Raw genomic sequence first — 20,032 nt, 5'->3', positions numbered from 1 at the left:
TACGTCAGGGAGTTTGGCGCGAATACCAAAATATGATAGAATGGTTTATTTCAAATTGAAAACTCCAGACATACACAATTTCAATTACCATCACGTTGCCAACAGACTCGCAGGCAGCCATACTGGCTGCCTGAATTGCTCCGAGGTCACAAAATGTCATTAAAATATGGGTATTATTGTTAAAAAATTATTACATACTTATTATTAAATATTGTTAAAATTTATAAATCGTAAAATATTCCTCTGCTTTAGAAAATGGATTTATAGTCAATATACATGTTAAACGTTACGCAGTAAAAAAAAGGACTGTTGTAAAACATTTGCAACAGATTACTCTTACATTGCCGTTTCAGAGTTATTAAGTAACTTAACCATGTATGGTAGTGCGCTGTTTCTAAAGCGTTCGGTTCTTGTTCTAAAACAGTCAATCTGGTTACTGGACCGTGTTGTACGTCCACTGATGTCCCCACGGCGGGGAGGGAACCAATGCCGGTAGTCGGGAGATTGTAAGAGTTTTTTGGCAAAAGTCAAGCAGAGGTGGTCTCGCCGTCGTTCCAAAGTCTCGAGGCCAAGTAGGAGACAGGCGTCAGCATAGTTTGTGTAGTTTTTGCCAAGGATAGTTCTGACGGCACGGCGTTGGATTCTCTCCAGCTGGTTACGTTGTGCTTGTGTAAGGCCTGGATGCCACGCTGGTACTGCGTACTCACACACTGGTCGGACGTAGCTTGTGTAGATTGTGAGTAAGTCCTCTATAGATAATCGGAAAGTCTTCAGTTTTCTAAGTAGGAACAGCCTCGTGCCGCCTTTCTTCACCATGTGTTCCACATGAACGTCCCATCTGAGGTCTGCTTGCAGGTGCAAGCCCAGTAACTTCGCCACTTTCACTTCCTGTAGGGGGTGGTCGTCTATTTTGAGTGGTGGTAGTGGTGGTACAGTTCTCGAAAAGTGTAGGTACATAACCTTGCACTTTTTCGGGTGAAGCTGCATTCTGTGGACCGTTGACCAGTTATTCAACTCGTCGAGATCGTGTTGGATCGTAGAGTTCCCGCTTATCTGACGACTCTCGATCAAGTTCAAATCGTCCACGAATTTCCATCGATTTGATGTCGCGTTTTCAGCGGCGCTGTTTATCAAGGCCAGGAAAACTAAGGGCCCCAAAACAGTCCCTTGGGGGAGACCACATGTTGTCTCGCTCCATTCCGAAAAACAGTCCTTGTAGCGCACCCGCTGTTTTCTATCTGACAGAAAACTGATGATCCACCTGGCCAATGCTGGTCGTAGTCCAAGGTTAAGGAGGCTGGACACTGCAAGCGTGTGATCCACTCTATCAAACGCCTTAGCAAAGTCTGTTTGAATAAGAGTGCTGACAGTGCTAGGTCGGTCTGATGTCTTGGATAGGTGATGGACGATGTCAACGAGACAATGAGTGGTCGACTTTCCGGCCACGCAACCGAACTGTGATTTGTCGATCTTATGTTTGATGTCGTTGAGAGTCCAGGCAGATACAAAACTTTCACACACCTTTGCCAAGATCGGGGTCAATGACACTGGGCGGAGTTCGCTCAATACTGGAGGGTTAGTCTTTGGCAAGGGTACAACATTAGCTCGGCGCCATTGGGTGGGTACGTGCCCTTCAGCCACTGAACTGTTCAGGATAGCTGTCATGGGTATACTCAACTCGCACGCAAATTCCTTACACCGCTTGCTTCTTACGCGCCTGTCGGACCTTAGCCAAACCCCTGCTGCCACAAGTAAAGTCGAGCCTGAAAGAGGTAGGCCTTCTAAAGTCACTATACAGACCGAGGGGTTGTAAAGGAGGAAGAAATCGTTTACGAAAAATTGGAACTATTATCGGAAACAGGCCATTCACTCTGACCGGCGAGAATTCTTTGATATGCAAATCTGTGATCCTGGGACAAAACAGATCGGCATGTCACTCCACCTGTGGTCGACCCCGCATTCTCCAAAGTGTTAGAGTCGCCCAACAACCTGTTGCACCTAGCCCAAGACCCATGCCCACTGTGATGGTATGTAACGCCAGATCCCTGCGTAACAAGATGGAGGAACTACACGCGGTTTTACTCTTAAACAAAATCCAAGTAGCAGTTGTTACTGAGACATGGTTTAACGCCGATGTGCCGACTACTTGGTGGGATATCGATGGGTACCACCTGTTCTCAAAACCGCGTGCCGGCCGACAGGGCGGGGGAGTGGCGGTCTACGCAATCAAATCAAATCAAATCAAGATCCAGTCGAGAAGGGACTGCCATCTACATTGTCTTTAGTTGATTCTGTATGGTGTCACTTCTAGCTTGTCTAACAGTAAGCATTAACGAATACACATGGCACTTATGTAATAAAATGATAGCCTTTATTCAAATAGTCCAGTGCAAAAGTGCACAGTGTCTCCTAATTCTGAAGTGCAAGAATAAAAAAGTGCAAAGTAGCTGTGCAAAAGTATATACATTCCTAGGACTTCACACCATAATTTCATTGCAATGATCTTATATCTAGCTATTGCAGGGATCTTTTATACAAATATGACTGTGTACATTCATAAAATTGCACCTTAAAATTTACATTCATTGCTTCCATCTGAAAATTTTAGATAAATTTTGAGGAATAGAAAAATAGTTGGCCCTTTGATTCCACCCCTTTACTGCACATGGAACAGTCCGATGCTGAGAAATGCATGCCCAGGTTTCTACAGCATCGATGTTCCTTCAACCTTTACAATTTACTAGTACTTGGGCCAGAAATTTTACAGTATAATTTTCTATTTTCCAAATTATGTACAGTCATTATGAATTATCTACAATACTATATCCTAAATATCTATTGTGAAATAAAAATTTTATTTCTGTGTTAAAAGGCAAAAAATAGTAAGAACATCACAAAGTGTAAAAAAATTGACACAAATCTAAACGCTACAAAGTAAAAGTAAAATTGACACAAAATCCTTTTGATACACTTCAGTGTGCAACATTGGCGGGAAGGTTGTACTGCATAGTATTACATCTCTGGCTTCAACATTATATCCATGCATGCCAACACAGTATTCTGGAGTTGGCTAACTTGGCTTATAAAAGTGTAAAATACTGTAAAACTGATACTGCATAGCTTATTGCTTAGTAAAAGCAGCCTTTAATGTTGAGCTTGAAGGCTGAAAGTTGCTGAACATGATTTCTTGTAGCAGGGGGTTGTAAAGTTGAAGCAAAATTGGCAGCTAGCTATTTTGGATCAATGTTCTTTATAGTACCATGGCACATTGTCGTTTTGTAGTTTCCGTTGAGTAGCAGCCGACCAATGATGATGATGGAGTTTCTGTTATCGTATGTCAATTATGTGGTTACCACGAGGGACAAACAAGGATGCGGTTTCCATGGAAACTGAGGTTTATATAGCGACCATGGCGTCCTGTTTCTTGCTGACCTCTGCCTAAAGGTGCACAATGCGGCGGGTGAGATGACTGATGATGAGTTTCCATTATCTTATGTTAACTTTGCAGTTGCCATGGTAACGTTTTTATTTCTGATGATGATGATTTTCCGTTATCTTAATATCTTAAACTCAAGCAGAGCGCCCTGCTAAGAGAGGGATGGTAAAAAGTATAAAAGGAGGAGTGGTCCCATCTTTGTCATTCTTGAAAAAGACTGAATAAAGTCGAATTCCGTCTCATCGTTGTCATCTTCCCATCCCTACGAATGATGAATTTCCGTTATGTTAACTTTGCAGTTTCCATGGTAACAGGGGTTTACTTGGCGCTCATGGCGTCCTGTTTCTTGCCGACCTCCGCTTCGATGTGCGCGATGCGGCGGGTGAGGTTCTCCCTGCGGAGCTGCAGCGTGGCCAGCTGCTGCTGCGACTGCTCCAGGTGGGAGGGGGGCGACGCGCCTGGGGAGAATGTACAGGCTGGTCAGAACTAGGCAGGCAACAACATAATATACAACAACAGTAGGGCATGAGGAGAAAATACAGGCTGGTCAAAACTAGGGAGACTAGGGTACATTTATAATATCAATAGAATATGGGGAGAATATACAGCCTGGTCAGAAATGTGTAGATTTGTATATTTAAAATATCTATAGGACAAGGGGAGAAAATATAGCCTGGGCAGAACTGAGCAGACATGTACAAAGGACAAGGGAAGAAAATACAGAAACTGATGATGAGTAGACTTGAACTTTTACAACAGTAACAGGACATGGGAGAAATACAGGATGGTCAACTTTAAAGCGTTACTATTACAAGCAAGCCTGGAGAGAATAAATCCCACTGCTACAACCATCAAGAAAACAAGAATAGTGTTCAGTAGATAAATAACATGGGAATGGGTGCGTGGGTGATGCTTGAAGCCATGCTGTTGTGTGTGGCTGATTCGCAAGGAATAACAAGGTATGATGTCACTTGCTTGATGTGATGCAGTATTCAACTACGGATGACCTATAATAACTTTATCTTTAGAATTTTTATTTCTAAGACTTTATTGCTTGATCTTAATGGCATCCAATGATACTACAAACAAACAAACAAACAAACAAACGGCGTACCAGCCATGGCCCTGTCGATGCCTGTGCTGAGTTCCTGCTCAGACTTGACCACCTGGGTCAGCTCTTCTGTCAGGTGGTCCAGCTTGCCCTGCAGGTCGTTCACCTGTGACCTCAGCAGGTCCCGGTGGCTGCGGAGGGCTGCGGGTGCGGCAGACGGTTTGGTGGGCCTGCGGAGGGAAGGGTGGTCATCGTCAAACAAATAAACAGTCAAATGACACTGGCTACTATATAAGAACGAACAAGGTTCTTCAATCCAAAACCAATGGGGTTTTCACATCCAAATTTCGGTGACTGTCTGTCACCTTTTTTTGGGTAACAACGACAGGTTCTGTAGCAGGGTGTTACAAGTATGAATAGGTGTAAATGCGGTCCCAATGAGTGTTCTCACATGCATATAACGTTCATGCATTAGTTGTTAAAATCCACTGGTTGCTGAATAAACAACAAAAACAGTCCCTTGCCAGGAAATTATTCATGGATGTAGCAATGAACATCCAATAGCTATCGAATAGCTACATGTATGTGACCGATAGATGGATGGTAAAGTTGTGGGTGCTGTAAAGATTGTAACGTTTTAGCAAAAGGCATTACGATTTTCATTGAAGACAAATTTATGTCCTCTTGGAAGGCAAATCAGCACCCTACAATATAAAGATGCATCCTCTAGGTACTGATAAGCCTTAAAGTCATCACCACAAGCTCCCCTCACCTGTCCTGAGCTTCTTGAGGCTCCTTCTTGCCGCGAAGTTGTCTCAGCTTAGCAGCCATCACGTCAGTAGCTGGTCCTGACCGGTTCTGGCCGGTCAGCGCGCCGCGTAGCTGCGAGTTCCCGCTGAAGTCCTGGTAGTTTGCCATCCTCTCAGATACATGCTGAAGGGAAAATGGATCCAATTAGTTGTAACAGGAGGAAGGGACTATCTTCAGTAAATACACGTTTGAGTTTAGCCAAAGTTTTGGTAATTTGTCATGTCCTCTCGGACATATGTTGTCGGATAATGGGTAAAAGAAGGAAATGTAGCTGAGTGTACATAATTTCAGCTTAAATGATTGTGTCTTTTTGTGCTTTCTTGTCAAATACCAACAGGCCTGAGTCAATGCGTGTGTTGACGTTGCACATAGAATGAAGCTCAAGAGTGCAACTGTCTTTTCTAACTTGTTACATCTTTGTTGGGGAGTCAACAACAGCAAAAGTCAACTTTTTCTCTGATCCTGTCTTGTTCCGTTAACGCACTTTACATCTTGGTATACACAGTTTTGGGGAGTGAATAAATTGCTTTCCTACAAACCACTGTGTCAATTATCTTGATCTCCTGCTGCATTCCTTCTTACAAATGTCAGGGGACCACAGAACTAATTTGTTTTGGCCTTCTTAAAGTTAAAACGTTTGGTGCAACACAAAAAATTCTCTCACCTCGAGCTTTCGACCAGTCACTCTTTTGACCAGTCACTCTGGTCTTCCTCAGTCTAGTAGGTCTTCCTCAGTCGTCTACTAGGAAGACCAGAGTGACTGGTCGAAAGCTCTAGGTGAGAGAACTTTTTGTGTTCGACCAAAAATTTTAACTTTAAACATGAAACTACCAAGTTGAACACAGATGAACTTTCATGATTGTTTTGGCCCTAATTACCTGTGAGGAGAACTCTGCCTCGACCGGCGCGGTGACCTTGGTGTTGATGAGTTCACTAACGACGTGGCCTCGTTTCTCCGAGGTCGCGCTGTGTCGGAACGCCGCCTCCAGCGCTGTCCTGCCATTGGCCAGCCACCCACCAATCAGAGCCGAGCTGGTGTTGGTGGAGCGCGAACGGGAGAAGAACATGTCCTGGCAGCACAGCTTCATGGCCTGGGGGAAACAATATAAAACAGTCACATTTAACCTCACTGAGGGCCTGGGGAGGAAAAACACATTTTATCCTCACTGAAATCACAAGAAGTGAGGAATTGTATGACATTGTATGCCGAAATGCCAGGTTTGTACATTTGTTTGTACATGCCTTTGAGCAATAAGACCTGAGCTGATATTAGACCATATTTTGATTTTTTGGATCACAGATATAACATGGCTAGTCTTCAGCTTATATTATCTAGAATCCTTACTGTCACTGAGATCACAACAAATTTTTCAACTGACTGAGAAACAAGGTACACTTATCAAAGTTACTTTCAGTCCATGATGAAAAGTAGTCAGGATGCTATTTAAAAAGTCTACTGTTTAGAGCTTTTTTATCTTTGTACAAATTCAAATCTATAAAGTCCCAACCTTGTAGAACTCCCGCAGGAAGTAAGGGTTGTTGTCGTCGGCCAGGTCGTTGACCTTGATGTGGGCCAGACAGTGGAGAAGAACAACGACGAACTCACCCACGGACTCCATACGTTCCTGGGGGGGGGGACAGAACAGGACAGGTTAACACTACTGATACAGGCACAGGTACACTGAACTACCACAAACTCGCCCACGGACTCCATACGCTCCTGTGGGTGGGGGACAGAACAGGACATGTTAACACTACTGATACAGGCACAGGTGCACTGAGCCACAACGAACTCTCCCACCGACTCCATACGCTCCTGGAGGGGGGGGGGACAGGTTAACACTACTGATACAGGCACAGGCACACTGAACTACCACAAAGTCACCCACAGACTCCATACGCTCCAGTGGGTACAACAGGACAGGTTAACACTACTGATACAGGCACAGGTGCACTGAACTACCACAAACTCGCCCACGGACTCCATACGCTCCTGGGGGGGGGGAGACAGAACAGGACAGGTTAACACTACTGATAGTTCAAAATTACTACCATCTCCCCTTCCTAATGAAGAGGTGTGCTGTTACTGTTATGCTGTTACTGTTATGCTAAGTTGCTCTAGTTTGTGAACATCTCTCACCTTCCTAATGAAGAGTATCCTCCTTGCATGTTGGTACAGGAAGGAATGTTGGAAGGCGTTCCTCACCACACATTACTGTGCCTGACCTGTACTTAAACCTCAGTACTGGCACCCATACCCATACCTGTACCTGATGTAACAGTAAGGCAGCTCTAGTTTACAACCATGTCCCACCTTCCTAATGAACAGTATCCTCCTTGCGTGCTGGTACAGGAAGGCTACATGTTACTGTGTTATGTTATGTTAGTCCGGGCCTATACCTGAACCTTTGTACCAGTACCTGTACCTGATGTTACATGTATGCTAGGGACTACAGTTCTAGTTCAACATCATGTCCCACCTTCCTAATGAAGAGTATCCTCCTTGCATGCTGGTACAGGAATGAATGGCGGAAGGCATTCCTCACCACATGTTACTGTGTACCAGTACCCATACATGTACCTGTACCTGATGTAAAAGTAAGGCAGCTCTAGTTTCAACCAACCACCCACCTTCCTAATGAAGAGTATCCTCCTGGCGTGTTGGTACAGGAAGGAGTGTCGGAAGGCGTTCCTGTGGTAGTCGTTGGGCGGCAGGTTGGAGGCCAGCAGCAGGGTGACCTCGGGCGACCCCAGATGGCGGGCCAGCAGCTGGGTGATGAACACGCCGAAACGGTACACGACGAAGTGGCTGGGCGTGAGGTCGTTAAGGTCAACGGCCATCAGGTCACCCGAGCACAGCCACTGCGCGTCCTTGATGTCCAGGTACGGACGGTCTGTCTTCGCACCTGGGGTAGGGTGGGAAGGGTAAAGATGTCAGTCTTACATGAACAATATTTTTTAAAGTTTTTCAATCTACGTTTTTTTTTCCAGTGATAAGTAGCCTTTTCTTTGCCCCTTCTTTTGGGAGCATTGTTAAGTGAACCTTCTATGCAACCAAGTGAGTAAACTTGTTGGCAAAAAAAAAATAGTCCTCCTAGTTTGGTCAATTTCTTTTTGTTCAGGCACCGAATGAATTTGGCAAAAACGTACACTTGGTATCATCACCCACTTATCTTTGCCCTGACTGGTACTTGCTCTGTAACTTACCGATGACATTACCACCTGGCAGAGTGTTCTTGAGCATGTCCTTGATCTCCGTGATGTGTTGGAAAAGCGGAGATTTCACCAGCAGGTCCATGAAGTCCTGCTCTTGGGGCGAACCCGCCGGGAATGGCAGCTTCAGGTCACCCGGGGGCAACACAGGGCCTGATGGGATACCCGACCCCTGACCCTCCTGGTCAAGGGCGTTCGGCGTTGAAGGTCGCAGCATCTGGTTGTTGGTCCTCTCGAACTCCTTGGCACCTGTAGGGAGGGGGTTGGTTTCATGTTACCTTACAACCTGGTTAACTGAAATAGTAGGAACTGCTGCCAGATGTCAAAGGACACTGATTCAGTGTACATTATGGACAAGTGAGAAGTAAGACTACCACATGTTTCCAGCTGTTCATAGGTCTTTCTCCCTTGAACTCTCCCCTTTCATCCTCTGCAATGCCCACTCCCAAACCTGTCAGTGCCTCCCTGCAAACCTGTCCCTTCTTGTTCCTCCTCCACTCCACTCCCAATCCCCATCCCTGGGTAAGTTCGGCCCAGTGCGAAATAGATGTAGATCCCCTTCCCCTCCCCTCAGCCCCTTCCCCTAAAACTACCTTCCACACTGATTCTGTTCAGCTGCTCCTCTTTCTTCCCCTCAGCCCCTCCCCCCTACCTTCCACACTGATCCTGTTCAGCTGCTCGTTGGCTCTCCTCTCCTCCTCATACTCCTCCTTCTTCCCCTCCTCCTCGATCATGGCCAGCTGAGCCTTCCGCTTCTTCTCACGACGAGCCTCCAGTTTAGCCTGGGGATGGGGGGAAGACACGAGGGTAAGAAACAAAATGACTTAGAGAGGACAGGGGGAAGGCGTGAGAGTTACAAAAAACATCTTTAACTGGCACAAGAGGTACATTTTGTAGGAAGTGCTCAAGTGACAGCAGGCAAGACATTGCATACATGAAATATTTGTCAGATGTTAGAATATGGTACCTCATCACCATTTAGATGCTATAAAAATAGGACAAACTGGACAAAAACAGGACTATGTATGCCAATGTTTGCAGAAAATGTATCTTGTCTTTATTTTATCTTATTTTTTATTTTCCGTCATTTTTATACGTGCCATTAAGTTATTGCACTTCTTTTCAATGGGGCCCTGTTTTACGCAACAAAACATAACTGTCACATACAAACAAGCTTGAATGTTCAGACTCATGTTTTGATTCTCAATGGGGATCATGTTTGAACCTTACACTTCAATGTATGGATATTTAACTACAATGTTGTATAATTTGCCCCTGACCTTGAGTGCGGCCTTGCTCCTCTCTTGGTCCTTCTGCATGGCTTCATTCAGCTTCAGCATGTTTTCCTCGTGCTCACGGAGAAGTTTCTGTAACAAACAACCGTTACAAAACATAACTCTAAACCCCTCATGTAGAAGTTTCTGTTACAAACAACAGTCAATAAACATTACAAAATATATTAACCCTCATGTACATGTAAGTTTCTACAGGTGTAAAACATTTAGATAAAAGACAGTACTTTTAACAGTAACACCAGCAGTTGTCTGACTTTTTGTCTGAAGTATTTTAACTGCATTATTGTGTGCACCATGGGTCTCCACCAGTTCTGTGAAAAAATTGTCTGTGGGTAAAACTATGTTCAACTTGTCTCCTTCCTGCTTCTTCTACAAGTGAAAATGAAAAGTCATCAACACCAGTGCAGCATTAGAACAAAAGGCTTCCTTGATAGTAAACTAGGATTTTCCGCATCAGCCCATTGGCAACTACACCTACATTTTGTACATTGTATACTGTGCGCTTGTTTTCTATCCATGTGACTCCAAAGCTGTAAACCGGAGCCCAGTTACATGTACACTAGACTCTGATCTCAGTCCTACTAGACTTTTCTCTCTAGTACAGTTGTGTTAGAATCACCAGGCTGAAACCGACTTATTTCGCTGAAACAGCCCTACTCTACTTTTCTGTGAGACAGAAACCGCATTATTACACTGAAGCAGCCCAGACTCATGAGTGCGTCCAGCCTGGCCTTCAGCATGGGTCGTGCCGCGCCCTGAGCCGACCCCATGGCCTGGGTCAACGACCTGTACTCCGCTAGAAGCCGCTGATCATGGATGGGAAACAATCGTTATCAACAAATAATCTATCAATAACTTCAGCCCTTCACAGGAGCTGATATATTACAGCACCTGAAATAAACTTAAAGGTGTCACTCACTGTAGGTTCTTTAAAAGTAAGGTGTGTTATTAGAGACTCCAAATGCTTAACTCAAACAAGCAAATCCTGCATTCTTATGTTTTCTTTCCTTCAGTAAAAAGTAAAATGAAGGAAAAAAAATTAAGATCATTTTTGCAGGAACTTGCATCTTCTGGTTTGTTAGTGACAAAAAATAAAAAAATCAGGTTATCACGTTTACAAAAATCTAACCTACACAGAACTAGAGTGTGTCTTACACATGTGCATAATTGTTTCTTTGAGTATCTTATTTATCTGTTTCTTAGTATCCATCTGTGTCCTCAAGTGCCTCTCACCTCCTTCTCGTCCTCGGTAACGTTCATCTGCTCCAGTTCCTTCCTTTTCTGCTTCTCTCGTTCCTCCAGCTGTGCCTTCGCTCTCTTCTCCCGGTCGGCCAGCCTCTCCTGCTCTCTCTTCTCATCCCTCCTTCTCTCCTCCTCTATCTCCTGCTCAAGGGCACTGCAGCGGGACGGCAGTTTTAAATTTATTTTATTGTTGAAGATTTACCACATTTGTGGAAGGATATTATATATAACAACAGAAGACATAATACTGGATGGTCCCTCAAGGTTGCAGAACACAAGGCTAAGGACTGCTGCTTGGTGGGAAAAAATGAGGAGCAATTAGAGGAGCAATTAAGAGGCCCGGTCAAGCTTACGGATGGTGACTATCACATTTCAATACGTCAAATCTGAAAAGGTTTGAACCAGTATCCCTAGGAAGGACATATAAGTCTGCTGGGATTTTATCATGCTCAAGGTGTGGCTCTCCTCAAACTTTGGTTTTACTTGGAAAGAAACCTTGGTTTAAAAACCTTTCCAGCTGGTGCCTTTCATATCTTTACCATCTTATTTTGACCCAGGGAACTCCTCACCTGACTTGGTCCCTGAGTTTCTTCTTCCTCTCCTCCTCCTTCCGTCTCCTCTCCTCCTTGATCCTCTCCATCTGCAGGTTCAGTTCCTTCATCTTCGTCTCCCGGAAGTCTCGAGCCGCCTCAGCCGCCTTCTCCGCGTCCTGGGCGTACTGCTCGATAAGGGCAGCCTGGGGAAGGGGGAGGGGTGCTTCATTACAACAGTTACAGGGACACAACAAACAGCATAAAGGTTGTAGACTGTTGTAGGCTGTAGGTGGAAGGAGAAGGATGGGCTCCACCTTCCAGTACTGTGGCCAAGGCTATGGGACTACCTTTACCCTTACTATATATACATGTATATCTATCTATCTATCTATATATCATACTGAGCAAAGCCCCTGATCTGGGGCATCAAGCCCAGGGTCATGACACTTGCGGACAGTGCGGTGAGGTGCTCCGTTCAAGGGAAAAAAATCAAACAAGAAAGTGCTTATGGTGAACAATAAAAGGTGCTATGTACATTTTGTACATGTCCGCAATGTGTCTGTAATGTATGAGTCTGACTAAGGAGTGGGGAGGCCCATGTATCGGGCCAACCCCATTTTGAAGGTGTCTGTAGTTGGTGCTGAGACTAAATGTGCTGGTAGGTAGTTCCATGGCATTAATCTCTGGCCTTGCCCTCTGCTATGTCTTCCTATTATTCTAATTCAAATCCTGGCTTAGTGATGGTTATAATGATGAGCTGGATTTTTAGACTCGTAATGTCTGAGCTTTAATTCAGTCCACAGGCTACCATTGATGTGACATGTGAATATAATTTGTCAATAAACAATTATACTTCTACTACTACTACACCCCAACAAGGCCCCCTGAGCACCGATCCCTGCAGGTAGCCCACCTGTTCGGGTGAGAGGTTCTTCATGGCGTCGGCTAGCTCCTTCAGCTGTTTCTCCCTCAGCTCCAGGCGCGCGTGTGCGTGGTCGATCTGCAGCGATGGCAGAACGTCCCTCTCAGCCTCCGCCAGCAGGGCAGCCGTACGCTTCTCAAACTCAGCCAGCTGTTTCTGGGGGGACAAAAAGGTTTTCAAGGCAAGTTAGAATAGTCTAAAAAACTACTGCTCTCTCTCTGTATTATTACTCAAACACATATATATAATATATGGTGACCAGCCTCCGCTAGCAGGGCCGCTGTACGCTTCTCAAAGTCAGCCAGCTGTTTCTGGGGGACGAGAGACATTAAGGAGGTTTTAGGCAAGTTGGAGTAGTCTAACAAACTACTGCTCTCTTAATTCTGACAATTTCATACACAAGTCATTTATATGGCAACCAGCTCCCCAAAAACCAGTCTGCTACAGCACCAGTTACCACAGTGACAGATGTCTGGTCCAGGTCACTGACCATTCATAATTTTATAATATATGGTGACCAGCCCCTTCAACTCTGTCCTGCCATTTGCTACATAATGCAATCCAACATCACAGGGTGTCTGCTACAGCACCAGTTACCATGATGGTGACAGACATCTGATACAGCTCATTGACCTTATATGTGTCTGGAAAAGAAGAAATAAGAAGCAACAGAGCAAAAACAAAATTGAACAGCTACCTTGTGTGCGTGCTGTAGTTCAGCCTTCCTCTTGGCCAGTTCTGGGGCTGTCAGCGAGCCGGCATTGGTCACCAGCTCAAGCAGTTCCTGTGAACAACAACAGGATAATTTAGCTGGACGTATCATCTTAAACTAAGTTAAAGACAACATTATGCATCATGATAGTAGGCATTTTTCTGTCTTGTTAGGTCCATGAATATTGAGTCACATTGAAGTGTGTGTGAGTGATTGAAGTCTCCATTTCGTGTTGCTACCATTTATTCAGAAAACTGCCAAAGATACAACTCATGGAACTGATAAATCTATCTATAAGTCAATGTAGACAGGTGGTCACTATTGGACCGAGGACCAGCAAAACACAAGTAAAAGACTGAAAAACTACTTGAATGTGTGTTTAGCTGATGAGCCTGAAGAGCGCCCCCTACCTGCTCCTGTTGGGACACCAGCCTGTCCCTGTCCTTATATAGCACCCCCTACCTGCTCCTGTTGGGACACCAGCCTGTCCCTGTCCTTATATAGAGGCAGAACAGTGCCCCCTACCTGCTCCTGTTGGGACTCCAGCCTGTCCCTCTCTTTGAATAGAGGTGTATACAGTACTTGAGAGAAGCCTGAACTGCTTGTGTTTAGCTGATGAGCCTAAAGAGCGCCCCCTACCTGTTCCTGTTGGGACACCAGCCTGTCCCTGTCCTGCTGCCTGCGCTCGGCTGCCTGTGCTCGCGCCGCCGCCTTTGCTGCCTCCGCTTCTCGTCTCTGCTGCTCGTCCAGACGGACTGTCTCCTTCAGGTGCCGCTGCTTCAAGACGCGGTAGATGATGTTCTCCGCCTTCTTACCGTCCTGACCTTGGATGGAATCCGCCAAGGTCGACTTCTCATGGTCCAGGATCTGAGAGGAGGTCAAGTAGGTAATCAGTATACAGTGTAGGAAAATCACTTCAGTGGTTCACTTTTGGTCAAATTTGGTGTAAGATGAAAACAAGAATCTGACTGTTATGTACCTGCTGAGTTGCGAGGTTCTCCCTATCCTGTTGCTGCTGCATCAGAACCTGCGCCATCTCAGCCTGGTGCTTCTCGGCCAGCTGTGCAGCCTTCTGACGTTTTCTCTCCTCCAGCTTCTTAGCTAGCGTGTTCTTCTGACGCTCTTTCTCCTGAGGAAAAACATTAATAAGCAATCTTTAGACTTAAACTAGAAAAGCTGCAATTGCATACAAGACTTTTTTACAGTTTTTACCAAGCTTTAGAATCGATCTCCATACATTTTGTTAGCCTGGTATCCGTCTTATTCTAGCTTCCCTTTGGAATAGACTGGCCTGTACTCAATTAGACATTCAGCCTTTATCCCATTAATAATTTCAGGTATCTGCTGTGTGTTAGTATATTGAGATCTGTGAGTTTCACACAAGTCACAGAAATTCCATTTAAGCCCCCCTGACTACATTACACCGTCTAACATCTAACCACATCTTGGTAATCTCAGCTGGCACACCAAAGGGACAAACTCATATGTGGCTACAATGCTAACTGGAGACCAGTGAGTTAGAAGTCAGACATGATCAGCTATGTGGTCCCTTACTCAAGAACTACAACCAGACCTCTTCTTGCACAGGAGAGCCAATGAGGCCAGAAAGCTTGCAGACTTCTGATACAAAACTGCTGTGGAATTTCTGTGTCACTATAAAGTGAGGATATGTTGAGTTCACAAGCAGACGAACACCTCGTGTATGCTGGGCAGACAAATTTCATGACTAAAGACAAAGACTAGTAGCTGTTGCCCTGAAGCCACCCTGCCTACTGCACCCCATCTACTGTCCAACCTGCCACAAGTCTGCTAACAGTTGGAGCAGACCAGACACTTCTCCATGGGGCGGCTTGTACATGGGAGGAGGAGGGGTTCATAACACACATCATCAGGACAAAAATGTCATTCTTTAAAAGACATGACACACATTTTTTTTAAAGTTTGAAAATTACCTTAAAATAATATGGTACCACCTTAAAATTTGCAAGTCTGAGGTAAACAAACATCTGTCTTTACAGGCCCTTATTGTAACCCAAAACATGTGAGTGGTTCGTATGAGCCTTGTTTTGAGGTAGTAGATAAATTGTAGTAAAATTACAAGAAATTCTGTAAATTTGTAATTCTATATTGCTGTAACAAATTATAGTCATGTTAAATGCAGTTTGTTCAAATGAAATCAAAAAGAGGAGATTCTGACCTTCTGCGAAAGACATAGTATTCCACAGACACACATTTCTCTTTGCAAAAGTTGAAAGTTACAGAAATTTCTAATTCAACATTGCTGAAACAAATGACAGAAATGTTAAGCTACTAATACTGTTGTTGTTGTTTGTCCGTCATTCTACAATGACCAGTGAAATCAGCTTTTACTACTACTAAATCATATACTACTACTACTAAGCAGTCTATACATTTTTGATGAAAGCATGAAGAGGAGATTCTGACCTTGTCCATGTTGTCTGCCATTTTCTCCATCTCCTGCTGGTGAGCAGCTAGCATCTGTTTCACCTGGTCCTCTGTCAGGTTCTGTTCCTTCTTCTTCAGCACCAGGTCTCGCTCAAACTGAGCTTTCTGTTGGTCCAGGAGCTGTAAACAAACAGTAAACATGTCAACAAACAAAGGTCCTCTGTCAGGTTCTGTTCCTTCTTCTTCAGCACCAGGTCTCGCTCGAACTGGGCTTTCTGTTGGTCCAGGAGCTGGAAACAAACAGTAAACATGTAAACAAACAAACAAGCAAACACACGGCACAGGCCACGCTCAAACTGGGCCTTCTGTTGGTCCAGGAGCTGTAAACAAACAGTAAACATGTCAACAACAAACAAAAACACCTGGTCACACTGAAACTGTGCCTTCTGCTGGTCTAAGAGCTGTAAACAAACATTCAACATGTCAACAAACAAACAAAGAAACAAACAAACATTCAAGCAAACACACGGCACAGGTCTTGCTCAAACTGGGCTTTCTGCTGGTCCAGGAGCTAGGCACAAACAGTAAACATGTAAACAACAAACAAAAAACACCTGGTCACCCTCAAACTGCACCTTCTGCTGGTCCAAGACCTGTACACAGTCTACACGTAAATAAACAAACAAACAGCACAGGTCACAGGTTCAAACAAGCACAAACAGTCAAAATCTTCAGAAACAAAAACATAAGGGTGCATAGGGGGTAAAGCTTTACATAATGGATGAGATAGTGAACATTCTCTCTCACCAGTTTCTTCTGCTCCTCCATCTGTGTCTCCACGGCGACACTGCTGTTCTCCAGCTCCTGGTCCAGCCTCCTGCCGGCCTCCCGGTCCTCCTGCCGCTGCCGAGTCTCCAGGGCGGCCTGCTCAGCAACCTGCAGGGGAGAAACTTTTCTTCAGTGTTCTTCATCTGCCGGTGCAATAGCTCAATTGGTAGAGTGCTCGCTTTGTAACCGGGAGGTTGTGAGTTCATACCAAAGACTTTAAAAATGGTACACACTTCTTTCTCTGCTTAGCACTCAGCATCTATGAGAAAGGGTGTGGGAAGGTCAAACACACAGCACTACCAGCGGACCAGCCCCCTGCTGTAGTGCACTGCACAACTGTGTGTCGCCCAAGGGCTACAGAATTGGATATGGGCACCACCCTACGCTCTGCATAAGGGCACGGGAGACCTTTCTTTCTTTATTCATCTGCAAACTGAAGCTTCAAAAGGCTGACCCACAGGACAGAATCAGCTGGAGAGCAGCAACCAGGCCAGGGCAACATTCCACGTCCAACCCTTGAGCCACGGGGAATGCGAGAGGATAAAACGGATAGTGAGTGAGTGAGTGTGCTGCCGAATGTTGCAGAATGTCTCCCCAGAAATTCTTAGGGGAGAGGTGCTCCCTAATGAAATGAAATGAAATGAAATCAAATCAAATTCGGTAAGGCTCTCGCGGGCAAATACCCCTAGCCTGATTTTTTCAGTCTGCAGAATTGCAGGTTGCTTAATTTTTCTTCAGTCTGCAGTATTGAAAATATGCAAAATGCAGAATAAATAACACTTACCTGCTGCTGGTGCAGGTTCTCCACGGCTTGCCCGGCCGCCGCGTCAGAGTCCGTCTTCTCTCGGATCTGGTCAATCGCATCCGACGCCTCTGCTAGGCCTCGCGCCGCCTGGACAACATGGATCAGGTGTTAGGGTCAGACAAAGCAGATTCAAGTCCTACACATGTACCTGGTTTACCAAAGATGTGCAAAAGATGGGCTCCTGGGGGGAAGGTGGTTATCGTATCCAGAATCGTGCCTATTTGATTCTATGCCTGAATGGGTTAGGATCAGGCACGGTTCTGGATAGTCTGCGTGTATCCACGAACGTAGATTTGCGAATTGCCATACTTGCATCACTTTGAATTTGGAAAACATGTTGAAAGCCTAATACATGCATTACATTTCACTTCGTGTAAATCTAATGTGCGCTGTTTCTGTTCCTTAAAACAAATCCAGCTACATAGGGTGAGGGGAAAACAAATATTAGAACGTTAGGCTGGTTTGGGTTACATTAAAATCAAACCACAAGCAGATCACACCAGTGTATGATGTACTCTCCAAGCAGAAGTTTATATTAGGCTTTTTAGGCATTTTTGTCAGAATTTCTCTTTTGTACCTGTCCAGTATCTTTTTTTGCCAGTGCCCTGCCAATTTGATATTGTCTTGGCAATTTGATACTGTCCTGTAACCACCGAAAGATCTGTTTGGAGATTATGTACATGTACATGATTGTATGATGAACAAAACCACATGTGCAGGTTAGTGTTAGACGATGTGTACTAATGTGCCACAGCCTTGTCCACCTCAACTCTCCTCATGGGGATGAAGAAGAATTGTTAGAGTTATTGATCAGAAATCTGATCTGATTGATTAGGTTGTGAGCCTGTTAGACCGTTAGTGCTGCCATCCCGGGGTTACTTAAGGTCATTGTCATGACAACAGGCCTACCTTGTCCGCTTCCTTGAGGGGATCCTACAGGTGAGCATGAGGAGGAAAACAGTATGTTTACTGCAAGAACTATGGAGGGATTGTTGAACTATCGACAGCTGTACCAAATCGAAGCATGGTATTTTACATATATTGAGCTGCTCTAGAAAAAAAAAACTAAGCATGTTTATCTTCTACAGAAAATGAAATGGTTACTCACTTGTCAATATCAGCTAAAATTAAAATTATAATTATTTTAGCATTATGACTAAAGAATAAGTGTCAGTTCTTTGGTTAAGAAGTGTCATAACTGAGCATCTCAAATGAACCATGTTGCAGGTTAAGGTAGTGTTATAAAAATTAACATTCTAACAATCTAAGGTCAGAATGGCACTACATGTTCCTGACAAGGAACCCAAACGAATGAGCAAATATCCAGTGCTTGCTAACCTGTGCTTACTTATAAGTCACTTTGCTACAATTAGAATCAAAGTGTCCTTCCTTTACCAAAGCTAACTATCCCTGCCATTCAGTTTTGCTAATTATATCCAGTTCGTTAATTTACCTGAGGCTTGCTAATTGTGTCCAGTTCGTTAGCTTACCTGAGCCTTGCTAATTGTGCCCAGTTCGTTAGCTTACCTGAGCCTTGCTAATTGTATCCAGTTCGTTAGCTTACCTGAGCCTTGCTAATTGTGTCCAGTTCGTTAGCTTACCTGAGCCTTGCTAATTGTGTTTAGCTCGTTAGCTTACCTGAGCCTTGCTAATTGTGTCCAGTTCGTTAGCTTACCTGAGCCTTGCTAATTGTGTCCAGTTCGTTAGCTTACCTGAGCCTTGCTAATTGTGTTTAGCTTGTTAGCTTACCTGAGCCTTGCTAATTGTGCCCAGTTCGTTAGCTTACCTGAGCCTTGCTAATAGTGCCCAGTTCGTTAGCTTACCTGAGCCTTGCTAATAGTGCCCAGTTCGTTAGCTTACCTGAGCCTTGCTAATTGTGTCCAGTTCGTTAGCTTACCTGAGCCTTGCTAATTGTATCCAGTTTGTTAGCTTACCTGAGCCTTGCTAATTGTGTCCAGTTCGTTAGCTTACCTGAGCCTTGCTAATTGTGTCCAGTTCGTTAGCTTACCTGAGCCTTGCTAATTGTGTCCAGTTCGTTAGCTTACCTGAGCCTTGCTAATTGTGTCCAGTTCGTTAGCTTACCTGAGCCTTGCTAATTGTGTCCAGTTCACTAGCAACAGCTGCCTCCTTGGCGAGTTCCTCTCTGTGCCGTTTCCTGGCCGCCAGCTTAGCCTGCAGTTTGTCTCTCTGTTCGTCGAGGGAGTCCTGGAACCGTCGCTCCACCAGCCCTGCCTGCTGCATGTAGTGGGCGACAGCCTGCGCTTTCTCCTCTTCTGTTAGTTCTGAACTGGATAGCATGTCCTGGGAGTTGTGTGAGAGACATATTAGAACCCTAAAACCTTATTTTCTAAAACAGCAGCTGTATTTGTGTCATCTTGACATATAGCTAAAGTCACTAGTAGGAAGCAGTACAAAGAACTTCCTTTGACAGGGCTCGAAATACTTTTTTCAGCCAGGTGGCGCATGTTGCCACCTGAGTCAAAAGCCAGGTGGCGCCATCAGTATTCAAGTGGCAACACTTCCAAGTTATCATTTTCTTCAAATCTGCTACTTATATCTATTACGTTTTCTTCTAGTTAACTACTTAAGTTTTATGTTATAAAATAAATGTAAAGAACACAAAAGCTCTCAAAACAACAATGTTTTAATAAAGAATGCCACCTTTACATCACTTCATCACAGGGCTGCCGCCGTGGGAATGCCACGCCTCTACATGGCGGCACACTTATGCGGGTGGTGTTACGTGCGCCATGTTCTTCGTTTGCGCAAGGATAATGTT

General features: G+C 44.6%; 1 protein-coding gene across 1 annotated transcript in view; it reads right to left on the bottom strand.

Moving 5' to 3' along the window:
- Nucleotides 1-2,354: 2,354 nt before the first annotated feature.
- Nucleotides 2,355-20,032, bottom strand: part of LOC109479343 — a 118,550-nt gene continuing 100,872 nt past the window's right edge. The window contains exons 157-177 of the mRNA XM_019781294.1: nucleotides 19,336-19,554; nucleotides 18,163-18,186; nucleotides 17,233-17,340; nucleotides 16,428-16,556; nucleotides 15,923-16,000; nucleotides 15,660-15,800; nucleotides 14,194-14,343; nucleotides 13,854-14,081; nucleotides 13,200-13,286; nucleotides 12,494-12,658; nucleotides 11,617-11,783; nucleotides 11,039-11,201; nucleotides 9,791-9,877; nucleotides 9,163-9,292; nucleotides 8,505-8,759; nucleotides 7,929-8,203; nucleotides 6,806-6,922; nucleotides 6,176-6,388; nucleotides 5,260-5,420; nucleotides 4,551-4,717; nucleotides 2,355-3,894 (exon numbers count right to left, since the gene is read on the bottom strand). Of these exons, the coding sequence (XP_019636853.1) occupies nucleotides 3,755-3,894; nucleotides 4,551-4,717; nucleotides 5,260-5,420; nucleotides 6,176-6,388; nucleotides 6,806-6,922; nucleotides 7,929-8,203; nucleotides 8,505-8,759; nucleotides 9,163-9,292; nucleotides 9,791-9,877; nucleotides 11,039-11,201; nucleotides 11,617-11,783; nucleotides 12,494-12,658; nucleotides 13,200-13,286; nucleotides 13,854-14,081; nucleotides 14,194-14,343; nucleotides 15,660-15,800; nucleotides 15,923-16,000; nucleotides 16,428-16,556; nucleotides 17,233-17,340; nucleotides 18,163-18,186; nucleotides 19,336-19,554 (3,204 nt within the window). The 3' untranslated portion in view covers nucleotides 2,355-3,754. The remainder of the gene's footprint in view (nucleotides 3,895-4,550; nucleotides 4,718-5,259; nucleotides 5,421-6,175; nucleotides 6,389-6,805; nucleotides 6,923-7,928; nucleotides 8,204-8,504; nucleotides 8,760-9,162; nucleotides 9,293-9,790; nucleotides 9,878-11,038; nucleotides 11,202-11,616; nucleotides 11,784-12,493; nucleotides 12,659-13,199; nucleotides 13,287-13,853; nucleotides 14,082-14,193; nucleotides 14,344-15,659; nucleotides 15,801-15,922; nucleotides 16,001-16,427; nucleotides 16,557-17,232; nucleotides 17,341-18,162; nucleotides 18,187-19,335; nucleotides 19,555-20,032) is intronic.

This window comes from Branchiostoma belcheri, unplaced genomic scaffold (genome assembly GCF_001625305.1).
Source record: "Branchiostoma belcheri isolate BF01 breed outbred unplaced genomic scaffold, Haploidv18h27 scaffold48, whole genome shotgun sequence".
NCBI classification, from domain to species: Eukaryota; Metazoa; Chordata; class Leptocardii; order Amphioxiformes; family Branchiostomatidae; genus Branchiostoma; species Branchiostoma belcheri.
The sequence above is the reverse complement of the archived record's forward strand: the minus strand, read 5'-3'. Positions and strand labels throughout refer to the sequence as shown.